At 40.6% G+C, this 26,656-nt stretch overlaps 1 protein-coding gene across 11 annotated transcripts in view; it reads left to right on the plus strand.

Moving 5' to 3' along the window:
• TMEM163 (transmembrane protein 163) overlaps positions 1-26,433 on the plus strand; it is a 107,684-nt gene extending 81,251 nt beyond the window's left edge. For 5 of the 11 annotated variants that reach the window (XM_048953901.1, XM_048953898.1, XM_048953900.1 and 2 more), the window contains 5 exons: positions 2,992-3,088; positions 15,551-15,662; positions 20,741-20,821; positions 21,886-21,984; positions 22,422-26,433. In XM_048953901.1, the coding sequence (XP_048809858.1) occupies positions 2,992-3,088; positions 15,551-15,662; positions 20,741-20,821; positions 21,886-21,984; positions 22,422-22,666 (634 nt within the window). In that variant the 3' untranslated portion in view covers positions 22,667-26,433. The other 6 variants (XM_048953892.1, XM_048953894.1, XM_048953895.1 and 3 more) reach the window with 6 other exon arrangements.
• Positions 26,434-26,656: the final 223 nt, after the last annotated feature.

The following is a 26,656-nucleotide window of genomic DNA, read 5'->3' on the forward strand; positions in this document are numbered from 1 at the left end:
GTGCTGTTGCTTTCCTCCATGTGTTTAGAGACTGGCAGTCCCCAGGTCAGTGTGAGTCCTCTCTACACAGAATTGCCGAGGCTGGAAAAGAGATCACCTAGTCCTGCACTGATATGGTGATAGTCCTACCACTGATATGGTAGGATAGAGTCAGGCTGATTAATGCATCTAGCAAGAACTTTTTGGATGTTTTTCTTGATAGGCAGCAGGCAGAAACTGAACACAGTTTCCAATGGGAGATGGGAGGTGTAAGGAAGAGATACTGACGGCTCATCATACTTGGAGATCTGCTAATCAAGGGGGGCACTGGGCAGAGTGCCCTTATGCCTCAGGGGACCTGAAGAACATTACTGTATGGCAATTCCAAACCCATGGTATTTGGAAAATATTACCTGGGTCTTTTTTTTTTTTTTTCCAGTCAAACCAAATTTCTGTTTAGCACTTTCTCCATTAGTTTTATAGTTTCTTCTGAGTTGCCTTGAACTTGTTTAGAAATGGCAGTTTGCTCATCCAGTGAAATGAATGTTATTAACCAAACTGCATTTACCTCCAACCTTGGCACTAACACCTTTCACTTCCAGCTGGAAACAGTTAATGTAGATACAGAACAGTTGTGTAATTGGTAGCAGATGGAAATTATCGAGCTAGTATTAAAGTTTTTGTTATCTAATGGCTTGAAAAGGGCCAGGTTACAATCTGTTTTTCCTATCATCCATGATAGTTAAACTTCAGATTAACTTTTGGAGGCTTCTTATTTGGTTGTATTTTTTTTATGATTTGCAGTTTAGGTAGAAATTATTCCTCTAGCAAAAGAAGTTAAAATAAATCGCTATGCACCATTTTGTTCTGGTGGCTTTGCAGGTAAATTGATACACTCCCGAGGACAAGAAACATGTATTTTTGCACTTAAAGTACTTTGCCATTACTCATGAATTTTGCATGGCAGTGGATTCCAAGAGCCAGCATATAAAGGAGAAGCTAGGCTTGACTGAATGCTGAGTCAAGCCTCAGACTGTATTTCTCTCTGCTATTAATACTCTTGCCACTGTTATAATGTACTTTTTCTTTCTTCTTTTAGCTATTTACAGCTAAGTATGGATAGGGGAGTTTTTCTGACACAGTAAAACTTATCTAGGAAATAATATAAGCAGCTCAAGATTGCTGAAGTTATTATTTGTCTGCTGGCATAAGCAAAGATACAAAATTGAAGTTAGAATTGTGTGGTGGAAGAGTTTACAAAGAAAGCACAAAGAGTCCAATGTAAGTGAGAGCTGAATCCAGGCACTGGTCAGGGCAAGCACTCATTCGCTGGACCCAATCAGCTTGTGCCAGCAAGGCTGCTGCCAAACCTTTAGGAAGTTTGCTCATCTTCCCCAGAAGATGTTCACAGGGAATAGAAGATATGCCAGTGGAAGGTGATGTTTGACTGTCTCCTCTTGCCTTGGTGTTAAACAGAACGTGTCAGCACAAAAAGTTTAATGCATTGTTCCCAACTTGAGGATTTGTGGTTATATTGGTTTAAGCCTGCTGTGAATGATGAAACAGGTTTTCCATCAGCATTGCTTTCAGATGAAATGTCAGCAATTCTTGCAGAAAGTGTTTGTCTCTTGTTTTTGCCTGTCACTGGCACAGTGAATGGCCAACTTCTGTGAACCAGTTCTGTGCTCAAAGTACCTGACTCCTGCTTTTCTCCCAGGCAAGTGAGTAGAAATTTCAGTAGTTGTTTATCTACTCCAAAATAAAATAATCATAACAGAAGTGATCACGAAGGATGGTGAATTATAAACTGTCTAGGCTATAACAGTACTAAACATGTGAGAATTAATGCATAAGGGTGGTACTGAAAGGTTTTCAGTTTGGCATTCTTGGTCAAGATGCTCTGACAGGCCTCTCTGCAGTGATCCATTCAGATAAGGTGAAACTGTAATTCTCTGAGAGGAATCAACAGCAGAACAGGGATCTGCTTGCAAATATGCATTGGGAAACTGAAAGCCCTCTAATTTTCCATTCTGCTTATTCCTCTGAAGAGATGAACTTTCCTCCCACACCTTTGGCCATTTACTGATCACCTCTACCTGCAGATGTAACAGAGCTGTGCCTACCTAGAACAAATAACTGGTCCAGCATATACCATTCTGATGCTGGAAAGGGTGCCAGAAAATGCCTCTGCATTTTCTGTACTCTGGAGAAGGGCAGCTTCTTTATGAGATCTTGCCTGCAGGACTATATGGATTGTCCACGGTGTGTTTTAGTGTTCCCTGTGTTGGGGAATAAAAAATCACCAGCTGCCCACTTTCACCACTGCTGTGTCTTTTGACCTAGGCAGAGCAGTATCAGTCCAACTGCAGTCCCTCGGTTGAGTTTGATGTGGGCATTATGTGTGTTGCCATCCAGCAGATCACCTGATGTCTGAATTGTTAAAAATAGTAGCATGCTGCTGGAATAGTTATGGGATCTGTAGACTGAGCTAACAGAGAGGTACCAAATGATGAGTATCAAACAAAGGAAATATAAATTTTGGAGAAAAAAATTGTACATTTAAAATCGCATTAAATTGCTCTCGCTGTGCATGTGTTTATAGTACTTTGCTATTTTCTAAGAGTTCTTATCTGAAAATTGATTAGTGAACTGGCTATGCATATATCAATGCTTACCAAGACTTTCTGTTTTTGTGCCAGATCTTAGCAAAACACAAAAACAGACTGAGAGAAACAGACCTCGAGGGGAATGTGTGGTAAATCATCAGTAGCAGAAGAGGCATGGCCTTCTCCCCCATTCTCAATCTGAAACATCTGTCCTGTCTTTTCATACACAGACTGGATTTTAAGAACTGGGAAGGATCGGGATGTTTCTTTTCATTCTGTTCTTTAATTCCAGCCTCTATCTTTACATATATAAGATTTTTTTTACCAGTAAAATTTTGTTGTTTGTTATGCATCATCTGGAATTTTCAACTCTCTCACTGCTATGTTCTAAACTTTTTCTTTCTAGAGCCTGTGTTATCTTGGGTGTCATATTCCTCCTATCATCTATTTGTATTGTGATCAAAGCTATTCACGATCTTGCAAAGAGGGTTCTTCCAGAAGTGGTAAGTTGATTCATGTTCTTTGAAGTATTCACTTTATCCCTCACACTGCCAGTGAGACAGAGAAAGGCCGAAGTCTCCTTCTAGTTTTTAAAGGTATTTATAGGCTTGACTCCACATTTTCTTCTCTACGGTTACATCTACAGGCCAAGTCTTTCTCAGCATAATCATTTAAAACTTTTATACAGGACTGCAGAAGTTTACTTAAAGTGAGGCAGTCTCTCTGGGCGTAATGGAAGTGGTGGAATTTTGATAGGAGAATCTTTCCACAGTTTAGTACTATTTCATTATCTTAATTTGGAAAAAAGCTTTTCTTTTCCCCCAGCTCTTGCCTCCAATTCCAAAGCCACATACAAATAGCAAGAACAAAAGAGTTAAAGGGAGAATGCTGGGTGAAACAGCTGGCTTTTCAACCAGCTCACCATGGAGCATCACAAAGGGTTTTTCTCCTGCTCTCTGCTTTGTATTGGTTATGAAAGCCAATCCCTACCTGGCCTACAGAGCAACTTTCCCCAGGAGCCCTAATCTCAGCTCTGCTCTGTCCTATCCTCCTTGCTTCCTTCCAGCAGCGGTTATCAACTTCCCTGAGCTTTATTCAGCCAAATCAGCTGCTCATTTGAAAAGCCATTTGGCAGTGGTTCCACTCCCAGAAGACTGTTCCTAAAGTGCCCCAGAAAAGTTAGGCTTATATTTAGTTATTGTATAAACTACCTGACCTGGGTGTTTTGCATTCAGCCTTGAAGTATTGTCTATTTGTAATGTACAGACTTTTACGTCAGGGCTTCTCCCATATGAGTATCACTCTTCACATATAATTGCAACTCCTTACTTTTGTCCAAGAGGTGGAGGCAGAGCTGGGGGGGGGAAAGAAAAAAAAACTAAAATGAAATTTGAGTCCATTACCATGTTAGCAGTGCAGATGACCTACTGGGTGCTGTATTGTCATGGCAACTTCTGAAAAACTGGCCAACAACAGAACATAGTTTTCAGTAGCGTGGTGAAATTTGAACCACAAGTAGCATAGCTAAAGCCTATAAATTAATGCATTATTGAATTGAAGCCAAATGCATTGTATGGCTGCAAGTGATCCGTGTTCTCTTTGTATTTCACTTTTCCTCTTTTCCACTCTTCATAATTTACTGCCTCCTCAGTTTTACCAGTGTAAACAGCACATGTAGTTATTCCCCAGCCTGGTTCTGTCAAAATGATCTAGGTTAACTTGAACACTTTTAGTAGTCATTTCTCCAACTCAACCAAACATTGTGACAGAACTGGGTTAGGGAGCGAGCATGGATGCCTGTGTGCCAGCAAAGCAGAAGGAAATCCTGGTAAGGGTGGGAAGACCCTACACTGATGGTCAGGTAAAAGACAACCTCTTAACTTAGCTGTACCCAAACAGTGCATCTGGCTGCAGTTTGACTTGTATTGAGCGAGAAAATGAAGTCTAGGTATAAGAAGCAGCAGTAGGCCAAGAAGGCTTGATGGTAGCATAGTTCAGATTAATTTGGATGACTCAATCTAATTCATGGGGGGTAAATAAACATCTAGTGTTTTCAGCAGTAGAAACAAAAGTTTGAAAGGTATGCCATCTTCCATCATTACAGGTATCATCTGTAGGTGAGGACTCTGTTTCTGACATGGAAAGTAAAGTCTCAGAGACATGTTGTAATTTCTTGTATTTTAACTTTTAATTTTTGAAGCCTATGTAAAGCAGGAATAAAATTTGATATCTACAGAAAAGTGTCCAGAAAGAGCAGGTCCCACTATGTTTCAAAGTCCTGTAGGAATTTGCTCAGATCCCATATGTAACTGACTACCTCAGATTTAGACTTTGGTGGCCTAAAAACTGTATTGAGTGGGTGGATTCTACTTACATTTGACCCAGTATGAGGATAAATATTTTGTTCCTGTGACGTCAGGCTGTCTGACTCTCAAGTAATATCAGTTGTTGGAAAGATGTGTCTGGCAGGCACAGACTATGGCTCTCTAGTTGCAGGATGAATGCCACATGCACACAGAAAGGGTTTTTCATACCTTCTGATTTTGCCTGGAAGGTAGGTTGGAACAAGGAATTAAAAAAACATGATGCTTCTGTCCTTCCATCTCTTAAATGACAAGGCAAGGATTCTCTTCTCCAAGTCTTCCAGTACCTTGCACTGTATGAAATTGATTCAGGTAAGGGTTTCATAACAGTTGAAAGATCTCTTTGTAAACTAAGGATAACACTGGCAAAAAAAGACAACTGAGAGAACAGGATTATAACAAATACATTACTGTGAATAATAGCCAGTGAGGTATTGAACGTAAAGCTTACTATATTAAAGATACTTAAGGAAAAGAATGTTGTTCAGTGGAAACCTGTTCTGTTGCTCTAGCCGTGCCCGAATCTGATATGATTTTCTATTTGTGTAATGCTCTCTTAGCATTACTCAGTGCTCTCTGTCTCAGTAGAAATAGTTTTTCTTCCCAGTTCTTTGGGTCTTTGCTGGTCAAAGATGTTTTTAGATAACCTGCAGCCACTTAGGCAATGCCATTAGCTCAGAAGAGTGGAAATCTGCTCAAATGCAATCAGCCAGAGCATAAGTTTCTTTATCTAGAGCGTTACCAAAGTTATACAAAAGTTACCAAACTTATACAAAAGAAGCATAAAGAGCTCCTTACTGGAGTAAGATGACGGAGGTTACAGTGTCTCACATATGAGTCATAATTGCATGATGCTTTTCTATAGTTGGTCTGAAATAGTCTTTCTTGAAGCAAAGGTCATTAAAGGTGTGGGTACTTTTCAAAGTGTTGTGTGAAATTTTAAATGTGTGACTTCAGTCTGATGGGTCGATGCGGTTCAACCCAACTGGAAAATATTGCTCTCAGTATTCAGATGCTGATTGCAAACTAATGCTGTCAATTTTTCTTGAAGACAGAAATTGTTTTCTGAGTGTTGCTCTAATAGTTGTGTGCATCACTGTCAGAACTGTAAAGTCTGTTTTTTACATCTTAATTTGTCATAAACTTCCATGACTTTGCCAGAATTAGAAATTGGAAGCAATTGTATCTTCTGCATTCATCTTAATTTGTGTTAGTTTAAGAGAAAATAGTATGCAGTGGACAGATTAAATTTAACAGAACAACCAATCAGGTATCCTTTAGTGAGTTGTAGCATGCTAAGATTAAAAACCTAAAAATATAGTCAATCATTTTGGAATCATTCTGGATCATTTATACAAAGTTTGTAGTATTTCTTGTTGTATAGAAGATATACAGTGTTTACTGTCTGTCTGTTTTTACTATTTGTGCAGTGAGAAAGATTTTTCCTTAAAAAGAATTTGAGGTCTTTATTACAGAGATTCTGTTGTCCTTGAAGTGGATGGATCATGGCCAAGTGGCTTTTATGAAAATACTGCTAACAAGAAAGGATGAGGAATTCATGTGACTAAGAAATCATTTGAAATGCTTTTTCAAGTGTTTGGAACACAGATTTTGTTTGTGTGGACATTTAGAAAAGGAGTATGTTGTATTTTTGTCATTTTGTACAATGATTTAAGCTGCAGGTCTGACAGTCCTCACCAGGATTCAGACAACCAAAAAGAGAATGACAGTTGTACTTATGGCATTTCCAGCTTGAGCACCCCATCCATTACATAAGGGGCTTAAATGCCCACAGTTCCTTGTTAGACTGCAGAGAGCATCTGCTTAATTTGCAGGCCTGGCTCACAGGATAGCTCAGTGAGGCATTTTTCAATCACTTATCTGAATTCTCTTTTATACCACGCTGAGCATAATTTCATTGAAACACACTGAATGACAGTAGTTCCAATGTTCAGAATTTTGAGGGGCACAATCCTGACGGCAGCAGGATTTCTAGAAACAGTTTTTAAAGCTCTGTATGTTTTTAGTATCAGCAATATCATGTGATGCTGTAATTGTGCACTGTGGGAAGGAATACTCCATTTTGTGGTTTAACTGTTTTCTGATATCATAGAATCATAGAATGGTAGATTTTCAAAGAATTTCATTCGTTGCCTCCATAATTCCTGTATTGGAAGAAGTACTTAATTATTGTTTCCCAGTTAATCACCTCCATCCCATCGTAAGCCTACTTTCATACGTCCCACTTGTCCTTTCTGACAGCAGGAGAGCCTCTTCTGTCTAATCACTTCTCACATGGGAGATATTCATTATCTTTGGTCACCACTGACTTCCTTTGTAAGTTTCTTTTCAGTTTTGTCTCCATTTTCAGACGGTGAAGCTCAAAGAGCCCATATGATTGAAGGTATAAGAGTCACCAGAGACTGATATTTTATATTCAAATTGCTGTTGAGCAGTAAATTGGTATTTCTACAGAACTTTAAACTGTAACTTCCATATCCTGCAGTCAGTTGCCTGTTCTGAAATTGCCACTGCTATGTAAACTTAGGGTTTTTCCTATGCACATTATGTTATCTAATAATTGAAAAGAAGCCTGCTCTGAAAAATGGCATTCTGTGTCAGGAGAGTTGGCTGGTGAATTAATTATTCACATACAATAGCATAATTAATGTAAGAATTGAATTCTATCATGGGAAGAAGTTTCCTTTTAAATAATTGAGATATGTATTAATCCCCAAGGTTTGAAATACAATCCCTTCTGCAAGCATTTTCAATATTTGTGATACAGAGCAGTGCTTTCCAACAGCTGGTCCATAGGATTATATTATTGTGTTTTTAAATGAGTTAAATCATGAAGTCATGAATTATAAGGTTGACAATAAAATGTAGAAATAGGAGAAACTAAAGGGAACTAAAAGGATCTGTTTGTCCAAACAGCCTGGAAACCACCAATATTGAATATACATGGTGAGAAGCGTAAAGGATTGTTGTTGTCCTACGTATGCCTTTAGGAGCAATGTGCAGAGCCCTGTAGGTGAATATCCCATCTTACTTATTGCAGGTACTACTAGGGCGATTCCTCCAATGTTTCTACAATTCCTGTGAAAAATAGTGTGAAACCAACCATTCTTTCTATGTAGGGCAGTTTTTACTTACATTGAGCACCAGAGGACAGAATCAGGTTCATCAGACAGGTGCAGCTTTTCAGAAAGCCATGCTGGCTATACCTGGTTGCCTGATTGCCCTGTATGGGCTGTGAGATGACATCCCTGGTACTGAGGTCACACTGGTAAGCCTGTAATTCCCTCAGTAGTCCTTCCTGCCCTTCTTGTACGCTGGAGTCAGATGTGGAAACTGACAGTCAGCTGGGACCTCCCCAGTTAGCCTGGACTGTAAATGAAGATGAACCCTTTGTGTATGTTTTGGAGATGATCTGACTGACATCTCAGCTTGCCTGGAGTTTGCAGAGATGCTTCATTTTCTTTTGGAGACAGATTTGTGTGGGTGTGTATGTAGACACAGTTTCTGCATGCATCAACACATAAGCACAAGTTATTTCTTGATCAGGCTGTGACCTCCTTTCTCATTTGTCTGAAAATGTTTTTAATAAAAGCATTCATATTTTATGAATTTAGAGATGTAGTGGCACACCTCTAAATTTGTGAACACTTGTTTTTGAAGGAAGTCTTATTTCTCTCCTATCGTTATCACATAGCTGGGATGCTTGTGTATTTGTTCTAGATTTCTTGGTAAAAAAAAAGGCATAGGTGTGCTGTAGGGAGGGCTGGGCAGTGCCCTATGTCTGGTTTAAGTGTGTAATTCTGCCATGGGCTTTCTCTGTGTGAGTGCAGGTGCCTAAACATTGAATGTGTTCGGAGGAAGGGGTGGTTGTGAATGTATTCACTTGGAAAGCACAGAAAAGTCACAATATTCTTGATTTGTTTTTTTTCACAAGACAGAGGGATGCACTGCTGCAGTTACAAATTCTGCTTATTCCTGTTCTCATTTCCTATGTAGCAGCAAAACTTTCTTTTTGTAGGTCCTGTTTCAGCATGATGTGCCACAGTTATTATTGCAGTGATGAACTCCTGGCCCCTAGGGAAAAAAATTGCCACTCATCAGTTCTTTTTTTTTTTTCCTTTTCTCCTCACTTCCTTTGTTCCTAAAGCACTTGCAGGAATTGTTAGAAGTAGGCCAGCTGCTCTTCTTTCCAGGGTATTTGGAATTAAATTTTCTGATAATTTTGGCTGTTCTTCATTACATCTGACTTAGAAAGTTAATCAACATTTGGCACTGGGAATATAAACCTTCGCTGTGTTTACCCTTCCACTTAATTTTAAATGAATCATTCTCAGATCACGTAATTTCAGTTGGTTCTTTTTTTCTACAGTGTTGAGTATTGAACCTAAAATAGAATCACTTCTCTGTGGCTCAGAAATGATTTACTTTTTTATTTTTTTTTCCTAGCTATCAGATTCAGAGTATTTTTCCTACTGTTACTCACAGCATTTGTTCTCCAGCCTATGTTGGCCATAATAAGACAATTCCCATTGGAGAAGGAATTACCATTTCTTCATTGTTGTTTCAGAGAGCTTTATCCATAGGCAGTACCAACCCTGCAGACTTGGTGCATATATCTAGTGCTACTCCATAATGTTGATGACGTTATGCTTTGATTTCCGCTTTTAAAACTCACATTGAGCATAGTTTTCAAGCATTGTTTTGTGTTTGGATTTGCTAGTGTTAGCATTTGACAGCTCTCCAATAACAATTCTTTTTTTGTTTTTGCCTTTTTACCTTCTCCATGTCTATCACTATATATTCTTGAATAATAAGTATGCAATGGTATATTTCAATTTGCCCGTTGCCACCAAGAATTTGGAAGCATTTTCTATTTGAGAAGGCTAAAACCAGCCCAACCCAGCAACACTGAGAGTGACTGTTTTAATTTCACCTGGGGTTGTAAATCAATACCCATTTACTATTCAGTTACTGCTTATGTTTCCCCAGATAATAGTATAACACGTGTAATGTCAATGCAGTTTGGCATTTGTCCTCATTAGTATGGCAAAGGACACTTTTTTGCAAGAGTAAGCAAGCATCACGCCATATTTCTGACATTTCCTTCAGAACAAAGAAGGAAAATGTAATCAATTTGTATACAAAAGACGTGATGCACATCTGATGTGGCGCCTCCGATGCTTTTATAAATGAAATCCCTTGTAAGATCAGGCTGCTTGTAATTCTATCACATATTATTGATTGTTGAATGGAAGCTAGGAGTGGCACAGTGTAGCTTTTTGAGCTCTAGTTTATTTGCTAATTCAGTCATTTATAATAAATGCGTAATATATTTAACATCAGCAGCTGAATTAGAGGTCAGTAACAATATAGGAAATACTGCTTGTGACCAGTGTGCCTAAGGTGTGTCCTCATACATGCTTCTCTTTATTTTCTTACATACATGCACATCATTTATTGCATACCATTTCAAATCAAATGACTGAGCATATGAATTATACTTTAGAATCTACTTTTATAATGATCACAGTGATATTTCATATGGTATGATGCTTTGCTGTTTGGCCTTAAGCAATTAATTTAGCCCTAAAACAAGCATGTTGTGATTGGTGAGGATGTTGCAGATATGAAAACCAGGTGAAATATAGCTGGTTACTTTTCCTTAGCTCTGGCTTACAAGTTGTTTTAAGGGATTAATGAAAAGTCTTGCTTTCAGGTCTTAGCACAGCAATAGGAAGTAAGTGCTGGCCATGCGGTGGGTTGTGTGATACAGATTGCTGGTCACCCCTCAGGTGATGCCCTTCACAGCCCCTGTCCTGTGTTCAGCTCTCACCTTACTGCCGTCATTATTTACTTCTTGAAGTGCTCTGCTCTGTGGAATTGCTTTGTCACAGTGTTTCAGCACCAAAGGTGCAAGTTGAAGCATTCATAAGAATTTTTTTTGGTGCTAATAATAGATCTCTATGTCTCCGTGTGAAGAGTTTGCTACCTGAGTCAGACATGGGGCTGTCTGTTTGTTTTCTGATGGTGCAAAGCAATTAAAACCTTCATCCCTTTTGAAGTCAGCTGGTGAGATGGGCCTCCAGCTTCCCAGAATCTGCCTCTAGGCTGATTACATAAACTATTCATTACTTGTGAGAAAGCAGGATAGAAATTTGGACTCTCTAACTGTATAAACATCATCCTTCAGGAGAAGAGCAGGGGAAACAGTCCTTTCTGGTTAAGTTTGGAGAGCAGCCTGCCAGCAGTGTGCAGGATGGGTGAGGTGAGAGGGAGCTGCTGAGGAGCTGCAGGATCAGGCTGACGTGGGGATGCGAGACAGGTGGTGAGGAGCAGAGAGGGGCAAAATCGGTATTTAACACCACAAAGCTGCTCAGTTTGGCCTAGGCACAACATTGCTTCTGCCAACAGCAGCTACAGCGTTCCAGAAATACAGACCTCCCTCCTGAGCCAAGGCATCTCGTTTTATTTTAAACCCTTCTTTCCCGGGCAAGGCTCAGCAGGGAAGAGGTACCACACCACAAAACACTGCCTTCTCTGGGTCCGGGAGAGAGGAATGGGATGAAGGAGTGGTACCAGCAGCTCCCTGCTGTGTCCAGGTCAAGAGAAAGCTGAGGAGAATGGAAGGAAAGCTGCAGCTGTGGGAGGAGAAGCAGCAGCTTACCTTGGGTCAGAGTACAGGAAGGCCAAAGAGAATCACGCATACAGATTTTAACCTTAATTTCACACGTGATGTGACCACTGGTTAGGAGCACTGAAGATTCTTTCTTGCTCCAATACCAGTAAATACCTTTTCGCTCAACACTGTAAACTGAAGGTGAAGTGAAAACATTTCTGCATCCCCAAAGTGAAAATGAGTGTAAAGGGTGGTAAATGCAGGATGGAGGGGGAAAAAGTAATGGGTAGAAATAATGTGGTTTGAAAATAGGGCAAAGTCTTAAAGTCAGAATTAGGAAGATGCCAGGAGCACAAATCAGCTAAAATTTAGTTACTAGCCTGAGAATTGTGTTAGCGCATCTCCACCTACTAAGCCAAGCACTGAAGCATCCCCTGCAGCTTTTTATAGTTTCTACAATAGATTTGGAAAGATCAAAGTCTCAACACCATCAACAAATTTTCCTTAAGCCTCAAGATGACTTCTTTTAGTGAGATATTTGAAAGCAGACACAAAAGAATTGTCACGTTTTTTGAAGGCCTCCGTTCTCATTTGCACGGGTGGGGACAATGCATTGGGACGAAGTGCAGGAAGGCTGCCTGCTGACCACTATTATTCCCTTTCTGGGACCAAAGAAAGCATTGTATGAAAGCTTTCTTTTGGGACACTGTCACCGTCAGGCTGAGCAGCTAGCTTTGTGCACACTGTTGTTTTATACATGAAGCCATCTAGTAGGATGGCATGTCCATTCACTGAGGCTTCGTGTAGGGTGTAAAAGTAATGAGTGAATATGATCAAAAGAAATGGAAAAGGAAGAGCTTTATTTACGACGTTGAGAAGCTTTTACCATATGGAAATGATCAGAATTTAAATTTTTATCATCTGTCACAATTTGCTGCTGCTGCTTTAATTAAAATAACACCATGAATACGTACGGTGAGTCTGGCAAGATGTGCTTCGTGCTGTTAATGACCGTCAGATGCTAAGGCAAAGGGACACAGAGGGGGCACAGTGGAGGGAAGATCCTGAGGGAGACAGTGCCAGATGGCTGGGCTTATTTTATTAATTTAGCTCTGTGTTCTGGCCTCTTGTCTTCCTTTCTCCCAAGGATGGCTTGGTTCACTGGCAGTCACTTCACATCATGGTACGACGTGTTTAACTCTCAGAGCACTGCAGCAGCAAGGGGAGCACACCAGCCCCGTGTGCCCTTGCTCTGTAGCCCTGAGGATCAGGTGGTCAGTGTTGTTCCTTCCAGCTGTCACATCCTCTGCGACCCTCTGCTATGTGGCCTAGCAGCAGAGCCAGCTGCTGTCCTAAACCACTTCCAGCCTCTCTCCGTGTGTGTGGGCCCCAAGGAGCATTTCGAGCAGCTCTTTGCCCTGTTGCAAAACCTTCTTGCTTGATGCTTCTTCCACCTGCCTGGGCATCCAGAAAGCACAGCAAAGGCCTGGGAGTCAAAGTAGGTGATTTTTTTTTTACACTTCAGTTTTGTCTCCTCGCCTGGTACTGCAGTGTCGGCTGCCTCCGTGTGGGTGTTGTGTGGAACTGCTCTGAGCTGGTGATCGTTAGGTATTAATTAAGTTTTGACATCCAGAGGAAAAAAGAGGGAAAGGAATCTTTTGACAAAACCTAATCTGAACAGACTAAAGCAAGGAGAGGAGACTTTTAGTTACTTCCCCTTCTCTGTGATGGCAGAGAAGCTCTGATGGATCAGATCTCCTGCTGTATTGGTGGCTGTCGATTTAGTATTAGAAACAAAATGAGCTTGTGCTCTATTATTAAAAAAATAATCTGGAAGTTTTTTGAGTTCCTGAAATCTCTATAAAATTTTGTCTTAATTTATTATCTATTTATTAAGAACATGTATCACATTTAAGTTGTCTTGGCTGCCAATAAAGCAATTAGTGAGACTGTTTTTGATCACAATAGCTGGAACACATGTCAAGATTCATGCCAATGGTCCATGAGTTTGGTAAGGCTGAAAAATCCCAAACCACCTGAATTCACCCCAAAAATCTATGGTATGATCGAAATACTGTAGCACCCCTTTGCATTGCTCTTTTCATCCCCTTCACTGTCACCCTTTAAATCCTGCTTGACTCTTTTCAGCAGCAGTAACTCCTGAGAGGCAGTTCCTGTTGCCCATCAGGTAGTGACCAACTGGGTTGATATTCTGGAGCAAGAAAAAGAAATGCAGGGCCTTCATATGCTTGAAAGCATCATGATCAGGTTTTTGTCACTCTTACAATTGCAAATTAAGTGCAAAGAAATTGGCTCATCTAAGGAACGTTTGTGTGAGAACGGCACTCTGCTAGCTTGGGGTGGAGACTCAGTGGTCCTTGGGTTGATGTTGCACATTGTTCTGCTTCAGGTTATTCTTACTCGTGCTGTATATTTAATATTAGTTAAAATATTTAGTTAAATGTTAGCTGAGATTAGATTAAAATTGGAAGACCAATGAGAGTTTGTCAGACTATCAAAATTAGATCTTGGGGCATAGTAAATATACTAGGCTGACATCAGGAAAACGTTACTAGACCTTCCATAGCCCTCCAAAATTGCTTGAGTACAATCCAGTCATTTTGGTAGAATAACTTTATCCATGTTGTTTATCCCACTGTTACCCAGTTGCCTTAATTCTGTTTTCTAACTGCTTGTGTTCTGTGCTCTTTCCCTCAGCACATTTTGTTGTAATATTCATTATTGTACCAGGACTAGAAGGAATGGGCTCTTGGCAGACAGAGAATGAAGTAGTTTGAAAATACAACATAGGAAACTGTACTAAAACATACCAAATACTGTTTGGTATGACCCCCCAGGCTGTGGGGATGTGAGCACGTCACACCTGTAATTACCAATACCTTGCTAAGCAGTTTTTCATCCTTATCTCATTTCTTTGCACCTTGAGTTGCCGCTAAAATAAAATAATGGAAATGGAGCTGCTGATGAATCACTGTGACAGTGTTCACTATAAGTGGGGGTTTTGGCCAGAGTATTTCAATCAGTAACAGGGTCCCTGTGGCACTGGCCCACTTAGACCTGCAGATAAAAATATTCTTGCTGTTTCCTTTATTTGTACTGATGTTACAACAGCTTAAATTAAAGCTTGTTTTAAGAGTAATATAATTCATCTACTTTGAAGCACTGTGGTCAGATGGCAAGAAGAAACACAGGGATTGCTGTTAGGTGCCTGATTGCAGCAGCTGTGTTTCAGTACCCAGCGGTTTCCTCGCATCCCACCTGTAACCATTGGATTAACACACAGTGGAAGGGCAATACAGGAGTGTAATAGCAAAGGGACCAGCACAAAATGGATGGTGTTACAAAGGAAAAGTCCTCACCCATTTCTGAAGATCCAGGCTCACAGGAAAGACTCCACAAGGGAGGGATCTCCAACCAGAGATCTTTCCACAGCGGCAGTCAGCCATTAAATGGGATCTAAGAGAGGTGCAGGCAGGCTCCACCCCTTCTGGTCACACACATGAATTGCCTTCACCTGTGCTCCTGTTTCTTGGACCAGACTTTACATTACTTTAGAAAGGTTATTGAATTATTATTTCTTGCACACAAAAAAATCAACAAATGTCTGGTAAGTGGAATCTCAATCCTTCATCCTGCATGCAGACTTCCTTATTGATTGCATTAGATGTTAGGTTACTAGGCAGCCCGCAGTCAGCCCAGCAGGTGGTTCATCTCCTCAATCTCAGGGGTTTGAGTCTATTCAAAATGTGTTGCTTGGAACCATCATTAATTATGTTTGCAAGAGCAATTACTGCTGTCTGGAAGCCATAATCTAGGATATCTTTTTCTCAGGTTGTATACTTGAATGGCACAAATAATTGCATACTAACTATATTAGTATTTGTAATTTAATTATACTGCACAGGACCAGAAAATAGACTAATGTCTGACATCTTTTCTTTCAGGATGACTTTCTGTACAGTGTCTCCGTTTTAAGTGGCATCCTCTGCACTGTTTTGGCAGTAATCAAGTTTATGCTGGGCAAGGTCCTTACAAGCAGAGCGCTGATAACTGATGGTGAGTGTGAATACAAACCTGTTGCACTGACAGATTCTCCCAGGGAATGTGGTAGACCCAGAGATACAAGTGATCCCTGCACAAGAGCAGCTGGGGAAGTGTATTGAAATGAGAAAGTGGAAAAACACAGAGCAATTTTTGACCTCTGGCTTCTTACATAGATGCATCAGCTGCAATGAGTACCTCTGATGGAAGTCAAACAGTTAATGGGTAGCTAGTGAGCAGTAACAGAAAAGTTAGAGAGAGCACATAATATACATTAGGTGTATATAGGCCAGGGGTTGGAATAGTGTAGGGATATGACAACAATTTGTAGAGATTTGGCTAAGTCACATCTGCCCTCATTGCCTACACCTGGTGAACAGGTTCATCCCTACTGCTGAACTACAGAAAGTCTGCTGCAGAAAAAGCCATTCTGCTTTCAGTAGGAGTCTCAGCCATCATTCAGACTTCCTCCTATAGAGGTAATTTGCTGCCCTGGTTCTTTTCCTGTCACCTGCTCAGTACAACTAGTACAGTAAGACACATGGAAAACAATGCCACTGCTTATTTGTAAAGGCATGTGCAAGGCATGTTTTGAGGTGAGCTCCAGTACTCCTCTCACTTACAAGGCTAAAGCTTGTGGATCTTCAGAAAGCTCCAGAGGGCTGCTCTGGAAACATGTGAGCCCGTGGGAGGATGGAGATGTCACAGATCCCTACAAATCTCCATCACATGACAGTTTGAAATGTTCTGTTAGGATACACAGTACTGTGTAAATGATTCACGGATTGTGGAATGTAAATTATTTTACTCTGCTAAGAATTTCACTTTAAGGAAACTCAGTTTTCAGTTTACTCTTGGGATGCCTGTAATTACTTTATCTTAAGATATTTAAACCTACTTAATTATTTTGTGATAAATGGGAACACATACATTTTATATTGTCCCACATATAAATACTTTGTGTCTATTTATGTATTAAAATAAGCAAAAAAAGAAACAGCAGTGCAGAATGTAGAACTAAGCTCCTGCCTCTCTCTGCGTGTAGCTGCAATAGACGTTGTTGTTTCTGTTCCTTAGTCTAGATTTTCGTAGACATTTTGAATCAAAAGGGATCTCCAGCCTGCAAAATGGATTCTGGAAAGGATCCTGGGAGCTGCAGACCAGTGAGTCTGCCTTATTTTGCTGTCAGTGTAAGCAGGACACGTTTGCTAGGCAGATTAACCTCCACTCTAAAAAAAAACACGTGTGGCTTGTTTTTTAAGCAGCCAGTTTTTCAGACAAAATATTAGGTGAAAAATTCCTGAATAATTCTAGTTTTGCGTTGGGAAATTGCTTCCCTCCTAATTACATCCTTGAGCTAATTATATTGCCACTGAGCTGGAGCTTGCTCATTCTTTGATTAAGAAAATTAGGGAATAAGATATACAATTACCTTGCTCTGCTTATTACCTCTATTTTCTTCCTTCTAGGACTATTTTAGAAAACGTAGGAGGCTGGTATTACCGTGTGTACTTAAATATCTTCTTTCACAAAAAAACATTTACATATATGCTTAGTTGATTAACAACCAGGAGGAGACAGTATGATTCAATACCCGAGACAGATTTAGCACTCCCTTGCAATTCTTTTTTTAGTGTTTTCTGTTTCCTACTAACTTACCTCCTGTGATCACTGGCTGTGTACCAGCAAACTGTATTGAGTAGTTCAAGCATACATTTTTCTTTCTCAAAAATACATGTATTTTTTTCTCTTGTACATGCCAATCTCTATTAAGGAGACATATATATATGTACATATTTAAAGAACAGAGCTTTACAACCATAGATTTTTGAAGCCTAAATGTATTAACCCTTATGAAACAAAACGTTACTTGTACGATTTGTGTACAACAAAAGTTCATGGCCTTTTGGATAATAAAAACAGCTCTTTCCTATCTTGAATCTTGTACCATCTCAAAGAACAAATGTAGGGATGAGACAGGCAGGTCTGTCTGTAGGTTTTAGATACCCATTTCCTTCCCAGATTTTGCCACCTGTTTTTTCCTGTGCTGACCTCATGCACAGAACGTGGTGTCTGGATTCATACCTGCAGCTGCTGCATGATTTCCTGCCACACCAACAAAGAAAGGTTTGCCTGAATGGAAAAGAGACAATTTCCTTTGTAAGTAGCTTTTTGATCATTTGGAAGCATCAGCCATTAATGACAAGAAGATGTCTTATTATTTCCTGACTTTTGGATATCATGCTAATAGAATCTGGATTAAGCTGGTACACGGAACTGGCACTGGTATAAATTTATAGTGAATTAATTTATACTTAATATATTATACATGCACAATATATATTTCATTCACAGTAGAAGTAGTATGTTATACTTCTTGGGAATACAAGCAGACTAGGCACTAACAGAGTGCTTTGGGCATATGCCGGTTTAGATATACTGGTATAATTATTCCAGTAATCAAGCATGCATATGCAAGATTTGTGATCCCAGTGGCATTACCAGTCCCAAAAAATTCCAGATCCTTTTCTCGTAGCTCTGGGAGCCTGATACCTTTGTATTCCTCAGTCTGCCACAGACTTGCTAAATAACACGTGCTTTGCCATGCAAGGTTTCCTTTGGATTTAAATACCTACTGACAAAGGTCTGGTGCATCTTAAAGTATGGATGGATTATAAAAGTATTTCAGCTATAGAAGTAGTCAAGTGTTAGCTGCATCTTGGAGAAATGACTTAGTGTGGATGGGGTGGGATGTGATCAGCCTGGCTCAAAGAAGACATTCAGAAGTAAGTGTCATGCATGTGGTTGTTGGCAGACACGGAGAATTGGGCTGACTAAAGTTGACTTAGCACAAAATATTGGCTATTTCAAGTTAGACTTTTTCCTTTGTCATCAAGGTATCTACCAAATGAATGCATTATCAGGGACATTTTTTTGTTGTAGCACAGCAGCAATGCATTCTGGCTTACTGTGGAACATAAAGATCAGAAAAAGGGAGTTTGGAAACAAAAAGAATACAATCTTGAAAAATAATCTCTGAAAAATAATCATAATAACAAAGAAGAGCTGAAGGAAAAATGACACTAATAATTCTAAATCTCTGGAAAGATTTTAAAGGGACGATCTTGGAAAGGAACAGTTTAAAAAAGAGAGAAAGAAAGGAATCCAAAATGATGTCTATAGAATTTATGAGTAATAGATATGAATCTGTTCCTGGGATTATTGTGTGTCTTCCCTAATGCAGTCAGCAGTGCGTGCAGCTCTGAGCTATTGTGCTCAGAGAAAAACAAATATCTGGAATGGAGTAAAAACCTCTGTGATAACATCTGTGAACAGTTATTGTGTGAAATCATTTTCTTTTTAATGAGCATCTGGGGTATCCTGGACTCTAGCTGACTCCTGTTCAGAGAAAGGAAGAGACTTCAAGTCCCTTACTGATCTTCCTTTGATGTTCCTGTCAGGGCTCGCTGTGTGTGCTGCAGTACTAATTACCTTATGGAGATGATCTTGGGAAGATATCTATGCAAGGGGATACAGCCAGCCAACCACTGGTTTACAGCTCAGAGGTAGTTGGTTCTGATTCGTGATGATGAGCTGCAAGAGGAAGAAATGCTGCACTGTCAAAGTCAGCATGGAGCAGTGCAGCTTTTGAAGGATTTAGCATCAAGAAAGGAAAGCTGTTTGAAACAAACAGCAGCTAGAATTAGGATTTGGAACTCAATAGGGTCATGTGAAAAAGTTGGGACCAACTGAACCAAGACACCCAGTACAAGGAAATGGATGTAAACTCCTATATCAGAACAGACAAGTGCCAGAGCTTAAAAACTGGTCACACACCAGAGATTGCAAGTTTGATTTGTAGAACAGAAGCATTGCAGTCTGCTGGCTAATGGTGCAAACAAATGGCACACAGGACACCTCACACAGGGATCTTCGCCCTCTCTGCAGTACTGGCACAAACTCAGCTTTTCTGCATACAGGTGAACTCCTCTCATGTGACTTTGTTGAGATTTGGTTCTTCCTCTTTTTTTTTCCTTCTTTCTTTCTCTGTCTAGGCTTCAACTCTCTTGTGGGTGGAATAATGGGATTTTCCATCCTTCTTAGCGCAGAAGTCTTTAAACACAATTCTTCTGTCTGGTATCTGGATGGCAGTATAGGAGTTCTAATTGGACTTACAATATTTGCCTATGGAATCAAGTGAGTATCTCCTGCTAGTAGGTATTTCAGTATGCAATGAAGATGGGCAGTCTTTTTAATGTAAAAAGTCATAGCTCCTAAACGCCTGTGTAACTCCAGTTACTGCAGTTTATTAGACCAGCTGCCAACAGTGTGGCACAGTGCATGGAAACAGACAAAAGAGAGTCTGTCTCACATCAATAGGAAAGAAGCCAGAACTTAAAAGAAATTAGAATTGTTTTAATGAGGCATTTCTTTACCTGCATTTGGAAATATAGTAATGAAACGGTTTTGGCTTCAAAGCATTCAAAAAATAACCAATAATTTCAGGAGTGGTCTTACCTGCGATTTCTGTCTTCCCTCCACCATGTAACAACTTTTGAACTGGAAGTTAGCCAGCTTTTTTCAAATAATATTGTTTCTACTGAATGTTAAGATTATTTATTGACTCCAGACATCAGAAACAGAATAATATTGAATGAAGCTCTGCTATGATTTCCCTTGCCTGCAAGGAATATGAGGGTTTTGTGTTTCATTGCTCTTTCTCCATAAGAAAAAGGGGACACACAGCATCTTATTCAATTGGAATCATGACTGTTGAGAGGTGGACTTTGGATGCAGTAAGTTCTCAGCTGGAAGCTGTGTGTTTTTCTTCCTTTCATTGGAAAATTGGGAAACTAGCATTTTAATGGAGAATACCATTTTTGAAAAATCACTGTGGTCACTATTATTTCCACTGCAAAACTAGCTGTTCTGGAAAACTGTAGAGGCAAACCAGTGCTGAAGTATTTAAATGTGCCAAACAGCCTCAGAAGCCTTTGGAACAGCCTCAGAAGCCATGCTGCACCCACGCCATCATTTGCTTCTGCATGGTGCCTTGCATTTCTGCATAACCACTCCTGTGCTCTCCTTTGCAGGTTGCTTATTGATATGGTGCCCCGCGTACGGCAAACGCGCCACTATGAAATGTTTGAGTGAAGATCACACACCTCTTCTTTGTAAGGACTCTAAAACTTCAGCAGTTTGGGCAAGTGGTGCCAATGGTATTTTATTCAATATGCCGTTTGTTTCCCGTGGTCCGTTTTTGTTGAAGTTTGTTTTAATGGGAAATCTCTCTGTAAAATTGGCATATGTGCACACTGCTTGCAATTCAGTGAAACAGCAGCATTTTTCTTTCAATATGCTATTGATTCCTGTGACTATAGAAAACATGCAGTTTGCAGTTCTAGCCCAGCTGCCACATTGTATATTCTGAAGTGAAAGTGTTCTTAATGATGTGATAAACCTGTGGGTAAAGAAGTGCCAGTTTCAGATCTTGTTTATTTGCCCTGGCCTGTATTTTCCTAAACACATGCTGTAACAGAAGTGCAATCCTTGCTAACCTCTTTGGCTATGGAATATCCTGTTGTAAAGAGCGGACTCCAAGAGCTGTGTTGCTTTGGAACACTTACCTGGGATCTCCCTTCATCCCTTTTTAAATAGGCCCACAGAAAGAGAGGCTAAAACCTTTCTGGGATCAGAGCGGTTCTTCATCTGAGCCCTAACCTGAGCGAAGCGATACCTCTTCAACTTAAATTCTATTTTTTCTTAAGAAGACACTGTTTGCTTTGCATGGACCAAACAAGCACACACAGTATTACTGTACAGACCAAAGCCAAGAAGTCACGCAAGGAAGAGAAGCTGCTTGAGGAATGGGACTTTTTATTCTATTATACTTTCCACAGACGTGTTGGTGTGTGTGACTGTGGTTGCTCTGTAGTCTGATGATGGCACAGCAGTGGCGCAACTGGGTGGTGAGACAGAGATCTATTTATTAGATTTAGATTGTTCTGTAAAGTGTTGCTCACCTTCCATCGCACATCTTATGTATTACTAGCAGGTTAAATTATCAAAGAAACTCGATGTATAAACAATAAAACTGGTATCTATTTTATACAATACCGTAAGTAACATTTAAAAACTATTTCCAGAATGTACCATAGAGCAAAGTCTTCCTGTATAGCAGCCTATTAAACTGGATTCTCTGGCTATATCCATTTTCTCTTTATTTTATATATTTCAGGTTGGCTTTCACAACACAGAGCCACTATATTGCTTCTGTTTATCACAGGTGGATTAAAAATAGCAGACAGTCCACTGCAGAGGTTGAAATTGGATTGTGGTAAGTAGCCAAGTAGCTAGAAACCCCCATTTTTAGTTCCTCTGCAGTAGATTATGTAAATGAGAGTAGATCTATAATGAGACTGTTCAGTGACTGATGTACAGTGGGGACACTAATAGTTTACTGACGCCTTGTGTCATCTACAACCATATTTCCCTTCAAATGTCACACAGCAAGTTGTCAGCCAGGTTCCCCAGGGTCTTTATTAAAGGCAAGCTCCCAATGATGTGTGTAGGAAGAGACACCAAAAGTACAGGACAGTGTCAGTGTGAGGTGCACAGCACTGGCACAATGGCCCTTGCTGTCTCTTGAAACAGAACAGAAAAGTCTTTATTGCAAAATGAATTCTGTTCTGCTGCTACAGTTGGCTTACAGATATTTTGGATTAAGTTTATATAATTGTTTGTATACAAGCTCCTTAATATTGTGACTATCAGTGTCCTGGTGGTACTTGAGCCTTTGCTGGCGCTGGATGATGACAGACACATCACACGTCACTCCGCGTAAGATGGAAGCTCAGCACTCGCCAAGACAAAGGAGGTACTTTATAAGCTTATTCAGCACAAGGATGTCTTGTACAGCAATTGTCCCTGTTTTCATTAGGTGGACTTTTAAACATCATGTACCACCCCAAAATCCTTTCTTCATGCACAAGTCCCTAATTCCTTATGCTTATGCTTAGTCCTGATATCTTCCCATTCTGTTTCTTTTCTAACTCCAAGTCCACTGAAGAGAGCCATGGAAAAGGCATCTTCCTGCTGATTAACTCAGTTTTGTCAAGCATCTTCAGCACCAGAATCATAGAACCAGACCCTGAACATAGCTATATTGTGTATTTCTTATTTTTTGCTGGTTTTATTAGTACTGTTTACCCTTTTCCACCTCTCTTGCTTCTGTAATCCCAGCATCAGTCATTTAGTGACAATTAGGAACTGCCCAAAGCACTGCTCTGCAGGGCTGTGCACTACAGCAGCCAGGTTCTAGCACAGACCAGCACCCAGAAGAGCAGCAAGAAGGTAAAACGGGTTGTGGTGAGACATCTAAGTGCAGTGAGCTTGGTGGCACAGAACTCCTTCAGGGACAGAACGTAGGACATCAAACCAGCTCACATTTTAAAGCAGCCTGTTAAAATACTGAGTGCAGTTTGTGCACAGGGACTTTTGGCTGTGTTCATCCATGAAGCAAAGCTGAGGGAATCCTCTTTTCTAGTTGGTGGTTGTAAGTGCAGACTCCAGCTGCACAGCCCTTGAAAATGAGAGGTGGTTGAACAAGCTCATACTTTTCTTATCACAGTAACATAAACCAAATGCAGAAGTGTTTCAGTTACCATGGATGCTTCAAAGCACTTCTGGTATTAGCAGGTTAATTCAAGAAAATAAGTAAAATACTTGAGACTTCAAAGGAAAAAGACCAGGCAATAGTGATACACAGAAGTGAGCACAGATCCATACTGCCATACTTTTTATGGCTCATTACAATTGAAATGAAAATAAATGCTCATCCAGTTTACCAGAATGCTCTGCTCCAGCCAGACATCCTCAAAGGTAAAATTTTCAATAGTAGCTTTCTTTATTACCTGTCTGTGCCAGCCGCTCTGTAATTATGAGATAACAAGCAGGTTCCAGCCACACTCACTGAAGGTGGAACTTCCAACAGCTGTGGTAGCCTGGGAGCACTTGGATCACCTTAACCTTGGTACTGCCCAACACAGCATTGGTGACTGCAAGCTTGTCAAACTGACAGATGCTCTTGGTTGTGCAGAGGGCAAAGAGAATGAAGTTCATACATGAAACAGCACAGAGTGCAAACTGATACTTACTAAAGCACGTCCAAACTCAGAGCTGCGAATCCCTGAAAATGTCAGTGAATCTCAGTTGAGGCTTTGAATTTATCCATGTAGTACAGCAGAGAAGGAAGCTATCAAAACCCCACACCATGCTTTGCACGTGCCAGGTGCCAGGCATGAGGTGTATTTTGCATACCTTCATTGTTAGGCAGTGGAAAGTGATAGTGTTCCACCTCTGGCTGAAAGCCAGGTTTTTGAGCCCAGAAATCACCAAACTAGAATCCCTTGCCAATTCAGTCCACTTCTACCCTTGTAGGTAAGCCATAAATAACCAGCATTCAACCACCATCTGAAAATGATGTTGCAGAACTGGACTTGAAGACCGCAGACAGGCGCTTCCTCAGACAACGTCAAATTAAGCTCTCAGTATGCACACTTCTGAGCTCTCCTCACTAATGATAATACCATTTGCATTTCTGCAATCTCAGCTGCCTGGGAGCACACAGACATTTCTGGGAGCCAGAGAGGTAAGGAAGCATTGAAGCTACTGGCCAAACGCTATCCCTGATACACTGATCTGTGAGAATACCTCATCCTGGACTTGCAAGTGTTTCACTGTACTCATAGCACTTTTAATTTCTCAGCACTGCTTTCAGGTATGTGCTGCTGCTATGTTACATGCACTGCCATGCAGCAGTACTGTGACAAAGCACTGTGCTGACATGCACTGCTCATCAGGCATCAGAACTGAGACAGGAGAGGCACAAACCCACATTCCTGTGGGTCCAGGTTATGCAACTGGAGAGTAATTAAATCAAACACCAGACAATCAAGGGACCTGTCCTGCTGCTCCCACACCTGGGAGCAGGATGCTTTCCCACTCCTGTCAGCCCCAGGATGAGCCTGTGGGGAGGCAGTGACCAGTTCCTGCATGTTACCTGTTCCACGCTATCAGCTGCATGCTGGGGTTGGCACCGCTGAGCCTCAGGCAGAACTTGGGAGCAGAATCATGGTGGCACTGCATGGACAGCCAGGAGCGACGCAGGCATCAGCAAGAACATCAGCTGGAGGGCTGAAAGTGCATTTGATAGAAAGCCTTTGCAGAGGAGTTTGTTTTGCAAGTAGTTCTGTACTCTGGATGCAGTGTGCAGCCAGTGTCCACAGTCTTCCTTTGGGCTGAAAATTATTAGGAAGTATGTCTATCTATTGGAGAGGGAAAGTTGCTCTCCTGAAATGAATCTTGATTTTATCTGTCTTTAAATCTAAGTTAGATTTAGAACAAAGCAAAACAAAGATAACAAAGTGTCCTTTCTTACCACTGGGATGTGGGCCGTGCTTCTGCTGCGTGGGCAGCTGCGGGCTGCGGATTGTCACACAGATGCAACTCTGGATCCGTGGCAGCTCACAGATTTGCCATTTATGCACAAAGCAATCATAGATCCAAATCACACAAGAAAAAGGTTTATTGAAAAATAAAGTTCTCCCTAGTTTTTTTTTCTACAACAGTGAAAACAAAGCATTTTTCTATGCCATTAAAGTACAGACATTTACGTTTCTAAAAAAAATAAAATAATCTTATCCTATTGAACCCCAGTAACTTGACAGTATCTGAATCACTGTGTTCTCATCTTTCCGAATCAAACTGTTTGAATGCAATATAGTGGAACACAACCATTCAAATAAAGACTTTAGCAGAGATTTCCAACTGAACACACAGTAACCAGCCTGACCCTGAAGTTCTTACAAAACTATAAAAACTCCAAATTATTTTCTGCAAAAAGCAGCCTTTGTTTTTACAGATTTCAGCAGGTTTTTGTTTGACTTCTCCCCTTACAGTGCTACAGGGATTACTCAGAATTTTCTAGCCTTTCCCTATGGAGATGCCTCCAGGGAAGGAATGAGACCAGAAAGCAGAGAGCTGCTCTGTCACACTGCTGCGCTCAGCCAGAGAGAGAACTCAGCTCAACCCAGCAGAGTGAGCATTGCTTTAAGTTTAAACATTTCTCTTGTTGCAATCTGCAGGGTAAGTTTTCTCAGAAAATTGACTCCCTTTTCCTTTTGCTAAATACTGCCATTTCCTCCTCCTCTGCCGTATTCGTTTGTGAAAACTAAACAAAATGGTTTTCACTGTCACCATATTACAGCAAGCTTGTTAATGAGCATAAGAAATGAGTCCTGGGTATAACCCTACTAAAACGAACTGCCCTCAGACGGCCATTCAGCATGATTTACCGTGTACCTGTGTGACACCAGGAACGGCTGCAGTTCTGATGGGAGCGGGGCTGGGCCGTGTGACACACACTGCAGCGTGGGGAAGGTGGAGTTACAACTCCTTTTATCAGCGCTTTGAGGACCTGGCTTTATTTACCCATTTAATAAGCAGGTTGCATTGTGCTATTGGGAGAGGTCTGCAGAATCAGAGCCCAACACTAGTTTTAATTAAATGAGTGTGTAAAGGATGACTCACGTGGAAGCTGCGCTTTGTTACTTTTCCCTGGAGGAAAGAACACGAGCAATGCCACACAGCTGAGGTTCAGCCTCTGCAATTTTCAACACATCCCAACAGTAAACATTTTACACTTGATACATGGAGTTTGCTGTTTACACATTCCATTTAAATATAATATTTGGAACTTACAAACTAACTTAAAAAAAACCAACAATTCCAGAGCTACCTAAAAATATGAAGACAAGATTTAAGTCACTGACCATTAAACAAAATGTTTTAACACTACAGTACAGCAGTGTTATTAAAGCATACTTAAATGAAACCTGTCCCTGGCCTTTCCAGCCTGACCAGAAGCCCATATCAGCCAGTGCATCGTTCTCAACTTTACAGTGGTGCCTGAACTGTTGGGGACAAAGGAGAACCACAAATGGAAGCCA

Source organism: Lagopus muta, chromosome 8 (assembly GCF_023343835.1).
Source record: "Lagopus muta isolate bLagMut1 chromosome 8, bLagMut1 primary, whole genome shotgun sequence".
In the NCBI taxonomy this organism is placed as follows: domain Eukaryota; kingdom Metazoa; phylum Chordata; class Aves; order Galliformes; family Phasianidae; genus Lagopus; species Lagopus muta.